The 9,243-nt window shown below is 33.7% G+C and overlaps 1 protein-coding gene and 1 long non-coding RNA gene across 3 annotated transcripts; both read right to left on the bottom strand.

Annotated features, from left to right (window-relative positions):
• Positions 1-1,083: 1,083 nt before the first annotated feature.
• LOC137651922 (uncharacterized) lies at positions 1,084-3,118 on the bottom strand. Of its 2 annotated transcripts, XM_068385129.1 has the most exons (3): positions 1,537-3,118; positions 1,303-1,370; positions 1,084-1,176 (listed from the first exon to the last, which is right to left on the bottom strand). In XM_068385129.1, exon 1 carries the CDS (start codon positions 3,090-3,092, stop codon positions 2,118-2,120), a length of 975 nt encoding a protein of 324 aa, XP_068241230.1. In that variant the 5' UTR covers positions 3,093-3,118; the 3' UTR covers positions 1,084-1,176; positions 1,303-1,370; positions 1,537-2,117. The 2 variants fall into 2 exon arrangements, with proteins under 2 accessions (XP_068241230.1, XP_068241229.1); XM_068385128.1 differs by having other exon boundaries at positions 1,303-3,118.
• Positions 3,119-8,117: 4,999 nt separating this feature from the next.
• LOC137651921 (uncharacterized) lies at positions 8,118-9,073 on the bottom strand. The gene is made up of 3 exons (XR_011046132.1): positions 8,571-9,073; positions 8,337-8,404; positions 8,118-8,210 (listed from the first exon to the last, which is right to left on the bottom strand). It is a non-coding gene; the product is annotated as an uncharacterized lncRNA (long non-coding RNA).
• Between the last annotated feature and the right edge of the window lie 170 nt (positions 9,074-9,243).

The raw sequence follows: 9,243 nt of genomic DNA, 5'->3' as shown, positions 1-9,243 counted from the left end.
GTAAAATGCCGTGGAGTTATTCGATAGCCTAGGTAGAAGGTATCTTGGTCTTGAATTCCCCCTCTACCTTAAGATATATTTCAAGTTCCCCCTAGTATACTATCTGCTTGATACCTATATATTATCTTAATGTAGTTTTAAATTTGCCTTTTTTATTAACAAATCTATTATTTTGAAAACCATTAACATGGGCTTTGGAAGAACTTATCAATAAATCTATCATTTTGAAAACCATTAACATGGGCTTTGGAAGAACTTATCAATAAATCTATCATTTTGAAAACCATTAACATGGGCTTTGGAAGAACTTATCAATAAATCTATCATTTTGAAAACCATTGCCGCGGGCTTTGGAAGAACTTATTAACAAATCCGTCATTTTGATAATCATTGCCATGGGCTTTGGAAGAACATCAACAAATCCATCATTTGGAAAACCATTAACATTAGCATGGGCTTTGCAAGAAATTATTACTTTCTAAAATGAAGGTTTGTGGTGAAAACAGTGTACTTAGTAAACGAATTCCGTTCATAATACATAAATTGGTGAACCTTTTGTGGGTCTTATCAAAATAAGAATACATTCTCTCTCTAGATTGTGAGTTTTATCTAAAAGGATCATGTCTATTCAAAAGGAAGAGAGGCAGATAACCCACGAAGTGGAAAGTGTTTGTCCTGCATACAGAGAATATAGTTTTGAAATGAAGATAGAGAGAATACGTTCTCGAATACAAGACTGTCACATAATATTATTGATAAAAGTGAGACACTACATATAAGCTGAAATTTGAACATTCTACAATGGTAGTTAGGAAAACTCTTCAAAACAATTCGCCAAATTTATTATAAACATTTCAGAAAAATCAAAATGCTTTAAATTGTCTATTTCGATTGCTTGAAGGTGGTTATATCTAGGGGTAATTTCCAAACTACTTTCAGCTTTTCCAACCTCACCTGTATAAACAACAAAAACAAATATCCAAATATAATAAAAGAAAGGAAATTATATAAATTCAATTTGAACAAAGTATATGAATAAATCGTAAATTGCATATATGATCTATATAAACCTAATAAGCCATTACCAATAATGTTGGAAGTGCTCGCCAATGTAAGAAACAGGGAATTTATCCTCGGACTAAGCCACTTCAATTAAACATATGGATAAATGATATCCTGGAAAATGAAATACATTCCGACATCAAACACTGTCCTGAAGCTATAAATATAAGCAATATAATTTTATATAATGTATTCACTATAACATTCACCCTTCGAATTAAATCTAATATAAAGTCTTACCAATAATATAAATAAGAAAGATGAACGCAGGATGATAACCCAGGACGACCTAGCTTCACCAATTATACCTAAGCGAAAGTATTGTAAAAGTATCAAAATTAGTTTAATAGTACACTATATATATCTATCAGAGAGGAAGGAATTTATTTCAATATTGGTGCTTTGAAGGCTTAAGGCAACGGATAATGATTACCATAAAACATTACGAAACCCCTAACAATGCTTGGTTCTCACCTTTATCCATGCAAGCTATGAGACGAGTCGAATGCCCTCGAAGTTTAAAGTTTCATGCCGAAGGAAGCTCAGAGTCCAAATTAAAGGAAGTTAGTTCATGTTAAATAACTTCGGGAATGTAGAAACACTTGAATCTCGTAATCCAAACGTGGTTCAATAAAATAGCAGCACAGCACAAATTCAATGGTATGAAAATCTTGTAGCACAAATCTAGCAGCTCAAATCTTCGTGCCGAAATACTGCCAGTGAAGATATGGACTGTATGGTATGCTAGGCCAGACTGACTTGGGTATATCCATGAACCTCCCAAGTAAAGAGAAAATGGCGTGATTAGCAGGCTTGTTAGCTAATTACTTAGCTCGTAGTAAGCAAGCAGGACTTAGATGGTACCAAGCATATAAATGTAATTTAACTAGTTATTTTAATAGTTTAAGAGAAAAGTCCTCCTTACTTCAATAAATACATATATAAATATACTAATAAACAAACGTAAGAAATACTAATTTCCGTTTAGTCCACGGAAGAGGATGAAGATTTTTCAAAGGTAAAAAATCTTCATCGCTGTAAATGAACATATGAAATTAGAGCAACATTTTTCTTGCTCTTTCCTCACTTACCGTAGCAGCTTTTCTTTTAGGCCGCGAGGAAATTTTCTTTCTATCAGCACCAGGAACATTCTTATTATCAGTATTACAAACTACATCATCAGTAGTATTAATCTCAAGGAAAGGAATTATTTGACTTGCATGTAACTTACTAATCTTTTTAGTTTTCCCTTTCAGTACAGTTACTTGTGTCACCTCTCCCAAATCATTACTTACAACTTCGCGAACTAATCCTAGGGGATAATTACTCCTTTTAGTATGTTCCTCCTTCACAAGTACTACATCTCCTGGCTTTATCCATGCATGAGAAACCGGACGATACCTGTCCTTTCGGTCAATAGCTTGATATAATAAATTACCTAAAAACTCATTATGATAAATATTATTAAGATTTTCTTTAACCTTGCACAACCCCTGGTAACTCCTCTCTATGTCTCTGGAATCAAAATCTGGATCCTGTGGAATGCTCTGCAATTCAGGAATCAAATTTAAGGAAGACAGCTCATACCCTCTGATCAAATGTTCAGGGGTGATTGGTTCAGGAAGAGAATCTTCACTATCATTTCTAACAACTTCCTTAAAAGCTATGGGACGTCTATTAGCGAGATGGATCACATTACATACTAAAAATTCAAAATCCGAATAGGATAAAATGTTATTCTTTATTGCTCCAAAAATTAACCTTTTTACCATTTTAACGCACACCTCAACCATAGATCCCAACTGACTAGCACCTTTGGAATATTGTTGAAAGGAAAGAGGGGCAACATTATTTTCTTCAAAATAAAGTAAAGTTTCTGGATCCCTGATAAACGATGTAATAATATTAGCTCCGGCTACAAGCTGCGATCCCTGATCACTAATGCACAACTGAGGGATCCCATACTCCAAGCAATGCATCTGAAAAGCTCTTAAGAATTCACTTACATTTAAAGTTTTAACTATCTTCATATTAATTGCTCTAGACCAAGTACAAGTCAAACTATAATAACCATACTTTATGTGTCCCACCACTAACTTTAACTGAAAATGGACCAAGATAATCTATAAATATATTGGCAAAAGGTACATTAGGTGGATTACAACGGAAATCTCTATAGGAATTCTGATTAAGTTTAATGCTACGACTATTGAACCGACGGCAATGAACACACTGCTTCAAAGCTTTCTTAACAGTAGAAAAATGTTTGGGTATGAAATAATTTCTTCTTAATTCGGTCAATACGGCATAACTACCAGAATGAAGTAATTTATCATGAGCATTCATTATAATAAGTCTTGTGAGATAACTATCATTAGGCAGTAGAATGGGAAACTTGTTATCTTTGTTTAAATACCACTTCTTAAATTTACTTCTTACTCTAAGCAAACCTTGCTCATCAAAAAATATGTTAAACTTTGTCACAATAGAAGGAATGTCTTTAATAGGCACATTAACTTGACTGAAATATTCAAAAACTTCAGAAAAATATTTCTTCTGCTCAAAAGATATCAATAAACTAAGGGCTTGAACAAAGTAGGGAGTACTAAAATCGTCATTATCACACTTCAACCCTGCTCTAACTTTCCATTTCTGGACACACATCAAAACTCTCCGATATACTAGCACTAGTCTCCTAAAACTGGAAAACCTGTTAATATCAATGAGAGGCTCCGCACTGGACAAAAGCACAGAAAGACCATGGGAACAATTGCTCTCTTCACCAATTTCAAATGCTGGTATTGTGACTGATAGCTCTGGAATATTTGCTTCATCCAAACTAGGTCCTGAAAAATAATTTGAATTCATGAGCTGATTATACGACACACATCTTGTCACCAAATCTGCAGGATTTGCCTTACCAGAAACAAATTTAAAAGTGACAGGAAACATTTCACACTTTCTCTGAATATTATGAATCCTGTTGCGAACAAATGTTGTGTGTTTATTCATTTTATCTAGTTTAAATGAAGATGCATTAAGCCAATGTAAAGCACAAATGGAATCTGTATATAAAGTTATATTCACAATTTGTAGAGGCTTCATGCAATGTGACCCAGATAAGTCATTAAAAATTTCCATAGCACATTCTACTCCTAAACTTATTGCATTTAACTCAAGGGCTGGTATCGACTTGCCATCTAGCTGTTTATTAACTAGCCTATTTTTGGCATGAATGAAGCTGAGCTTATTAGACTCATTATGAAGCAAATAAAGGACACATCCATATATATCACGACTGGCATCTGTAAACACTACAATACTATATTCACCATTACGAGGACCAACAAATCTAGAAATACGTAAAGGTGCTGCTCTGTTACACTGCTTTGAAATATTTTGCCATTCCTTCTGCAACTCCTGAGATAGTATTTGATCCCATCCAAGTTTCTTTCGACACTAATTTATGCATAAATAATCTACACCTGTTAAATAAAGGCATATTAAATCCAAAGATATCGAACTGGGAAGCAATAGTTTGCAATATGGACCTTTTAGTCTTAGCTTCAGCATTTAGATTAATGGGCTTTGTAAATATCTCATCAGAGTACCTATCCCATGTTAGACCGAACAGTTTATTTATTTCAGGAGTGACTACTTTATTCTCTACATCAATCTCATCCTGTAAATCCCTATCATTTGTGACAATCTGTTGAACCTTGAAATTGTAGGGCTCAAAAATACATGGAATCTGTTTATAAGCCCAATATAAACTCTCTGAATCATTGAAAGTGACAGCTCCATTATCCATATATATAAGTGAATATATTGAATGCTTCAATTCAGACAATATTGACTGGTCAGATGCTTGTGCAACTAATATGTAATACAGAGATATCATAAGTAAAAATGGGCTGCATCTCAATCCAAACGGAAGCCTAATATTCTTAAATGCAACCAAGGAAAAGTCTCCCTTACTAACATTCTTGTACCAGTAAAACAGTAATCTAGCTTGGTCAGTTTCACTTAAAGCAAGCATATTAAACGCCTTCTGCAAATCAAAAACTAACAAATAATTATCAAACCGTAAATTAAGGAAAGATGATGACAATTTCTGATTCAAAATAGGTCCTGAAAACATACACTGGTTATGTGATAAAGATGTGCTTTTAGAAGATTCCTTGAGATTAGACAAAAACACTACCCTACATTTAGTCGACTCTCTGTCTAGCTTAAAAATAGGCATATGAGGCAAAAAAGAGAAGTAGGGATGTTCAGCCTTGTAAACCTCTAAATCATATATTGGCTCAATGATACCCAACTTAATCTGCTCTTTAAAAGTTTGATCAACTAATTGTAAATGACCTTCATTCTTCCCGAGCTTCTTAAGGTTTGACTTAAGTATGAGCTTAGATAACACCTCATTTTTAGAAAGTAAATGAGACACTTTGGTATTCCATGACAAAGGAACTTCTATCCTTCCGTCAGATCTTCTACTAATCTGTTTTAAAGTAAATTCAGTTAACTTTTCGTCAAGGTCTGTATTAGTTTCACAATAATTCGTTTGATCATAATTCAAGAAATATTTGCACTCAGATTCTAGAATTTGATCAGTGGCACGCTGCAATTGTCCCTCCAAAATATAACCCTTATCATTAAGGACTGAAAAAAATGTATTAGTAGTAAACCCTGATAAGCAATTTTCTTCCAAAATATCAACACTATTGCTAAGAAAAAAAGAATTGCTATAAACATGGATATTAGAACAATTAGCTTCCTTACTTACTGATAAACAAGCTCCCAATCCCCCATCTGTACCTCTGAAATTGGCAAGCAAAGCTTCAATATTACCAGTGAGCATTATTCCTACCTTAGATTCAATGTACACAGAGGGACTCACATTACCAATCACTATCTCGTTTCCCGTTAAGCAACTGAAAGAATCTGTGCCCAGCAAAAGATGCACATTATCAATTTTCCTCAAATTACTATTCAACAATTTATCAGCAAGAACTAACCCTTTACTGTGCACAGCTTCAACAAGTTCACCAAGAAAGGGTAACTCCAAATTAATGCTTATCTCCGGAACCACAATTGCCAAAATATGCTCCACTGAATCTCCAATCCTAAGAGGCATCTTAATAACTTTAGTACAGTACCTTTTACTCTCATTAAAACCCTTGACCGTGAGCTCAATGTTTGAGTGAACAATTTTAAACTTACATGAATTTGCTAATCTAGCAGACACAAATGTACTCTGAGAACCGCTGTCCTTCAAACCCCTATAGACACTATCATTGCCCTCAAGAGAAAAAGTAAATGTGGGCAATATGGAATTCGTCGAGTACTGGTGTGTTACAGCAACTCCACTGCTAGCCTCCTGTTTGGCATTAGAATTAAGTTTATTAGTCCGAGATGATCCATCCCTTGCAGATTCTGACACACAAAGGTAACTCGTGTGATAACCATTACAATTTATGCAACGCTTTTTAAACCTAAACCTACACTCGCTAGACATATGGTTTAACATTCCACATTTTACACAACCTCCGAAAGACTCAATTATGTGAACTTTTTCTGCAGGAGTAGAGAATTTCTGACATTTATTAACATAATGATTAGTTTCCTTACTATCACTTCTACTACAAAGGAGACAGTTTGGTACAGAAAATTTACTTTCCATTACTTTAGTTTTAACGGCCAAACTATCAGTACTGTCTTTAACAGGAGTATTTCTGAACTTATTTCTAAACTTAATCTCTTGAGGAGTTTTACCTTTAGTACTTTCGTACCTCTCACTAGCATTAAAAAAATTATCGAGAATATCATCCAAAGAGGGGTGAGTTTTCGTGGTGATTTGAACCAAGTGACTCTTGAAATTATCATTAATTCCACGCCAAGCAAAAAACCTTGTAAACTCATTAGCATCAATTTTTAACGTTCTAACAGCCTCACAAATAGTTCTCAGATTTGAGATATATATGAAAGGATCATCCTTCTCTCCAAGCTTAAGATTCAACAATTTCTGGATGGTAGAATTTATTCTAGCTTCTTTAGAAGCAAAAGCTGAAACCAACAACTCCTTGGCATCTTTATAAGATTGCTTGTCAGCTTCTAAGCTATACAACAAATACTTAGCCCTACCATCTATTTGCTGTTTTAGTAAAAGCAACAAATCCCTATCTGGATAACTAAATGCACTGGTTGTGTTTTCAAACTCGGTTATGAACCTTAAAAAATCTTCCCCTTCTCTACTACTAAATTTTGGAAGAGGAGCTGTGGGCTGCTTAAGCAAGCTTCTAGCAGTATCAGTTACATTAGAACGAGGATTTTCAGAAACATCAAGCAAGGGCAATAACCTTTCAATTTTATCCAAATAATCTTGACAGGAATTTAATTCAGTTTCCAAATCAGCCTCAACTACAGTTTCTCTATTAAAGAATTTCTCAGTTAGAATCTTACTATCGAGATCAGACAACTTTTCCTTATAGTGTAAGAGAATAGCTCTCTCAGACAAACGCTCAGAAGGATTAAAGGAATCATAATTATTAACATTATTAAAACATTCAGTGACCTTTTTCCTAATAGTCTTCCGCTGACCTACAAATACCTGTAACTTATTCATAATTAACCAAATATAACGAGCTAGAAAAGAAAATTAATTATTGGACTCTGAGCAACCCTTAAACACAAGAAATTTACTCCGGCAAATTCGGCAGTCTCCATCAAAGCCCCACGTTGGGCGCCATAAGCTGAAATTTGAACATTCTACAATGGTAGTTAGGAAAACTCTTCAAAACAATTCGCCAAATTTATTATAAACATTTCAGAAAAATCAAAATGCTTTAAATTGTCTATTTCGATTGCTTGAAGGTGGTTATATCTAGGGGTAATTTCCAAACTACTTTCAGCTTTTCCAACCTCACCTGTATAAACAACAAAAACAAATATCCAAATATAATAAAAGAAAGGAAATTATATAAATTCAATTTGAACAAAGTATATGAATAAATCGTAAATTGCATATATGATCTATATAAACCTAATAAGCCATTACCAATAATGTTGGAAGTGCTCGCCAATGTAAGAAACAGGGAATTTATCCTCGGACTAAGCCACTTCAATTAAACATATGGATAAATGATATCCTGGAAAATGAAATACATTCCGACATCAAACACTGTCCTGAAGCTATAAATATAAGCAATATAATTTTATATAATGTATTCACTATAACATTCACCCTTCGAATTAAATCTAATATAAAGTCTTACCAATAATATAAATAAGAAAGATGAACGCAGGATGATAACCCAGGACGACCTAGCTTCACCAATTATACCTAAGCGAAAGTATTGTAAAAGTATCAAAATTAGTTTAATAGTACACTATATATATCTATCAGAGAGGAAGGAATTTATTTCAATATTGGTGCTTTGAAGGCTTAAGGCAACGGATAATGATTACCATAAAACATTACGAAACCCCTAACAATGCTTGGTTCTCACCTTTATCCATGCAAGCTATGAGACGAGTCGAATGCCCTCGAAGTTTAAAGTTTCATGCCGAAGGAAGCTCAGAGTCCAAATTAAAGGAAGTTAGTTCATGTTAAATAACTTCGGGAATGTAGAAACACTTGAATCTCGTAATCCAAACGTGGTTCAATAAAATAGCAGCACAGCACAAATTCAATGGTATGAAAATCTTGTAGCACAAATCTAGCAGCTCAAATCTTCGTGCCGAAATACTGCCAGTGAAGATATGGACTGTATGGTATGCTAGGCCAGACTGACTTGGGTATATCCATGAACCTCCCAAGTAAAGAGAAAATGGCGTGATTAGCAGGCTTGTTAGCTAATTACTTAGCTCGTAGTAAGCAAGCAGGACTTAGATGGTACCAAGCATATAAATGTAATTTAACTAGTTATTTTAATAGTTTAAGAGAAAAGTCCTCCTTACTTCAATAAATACATATATAAATATACTAATAAACAAACGTAAGAAATACTAATTTCCGTTTAACATATATATATATATATATATATACATATATATATATATATATATATATATATTCTTAATTTTTCATTTCTACTTTTCAAAATACAAATTAAAGTTTGCTGATGCATGAATTCATATATAAATCATCAATTTTGTATCTATAACACAAAAACCAGCACA

The sequence above is a fragment of the Palaemon carinicauda genome, chromosome 13, assembly GCF_036898095.1.
Source record: "Palaemon carinicauda isolate YSFRI2023 chromosome 13, ASM3689809v2, whole genome shotgun sequence".
Taxonomy (NCBI): Eukaryota; Metazoa; Arthropoda; class Malacostraca; order Decapoda; family Palaemonidae; genus Palaemon; species Palaemon carinicauda.
This window is presented reverse-complemented; position numbering and strand designations above follow the sequence as displayed.

Excerpts from the sequence above, each read along its gene's own strand:
- LOC137651922 (XM_068385128.1), bottom strand. The coding sequence starts at position 3,092 with ATGAAGATAGTTAAAACTTTAAATGTAAGTGAATTCTTAAGAGCTTTT.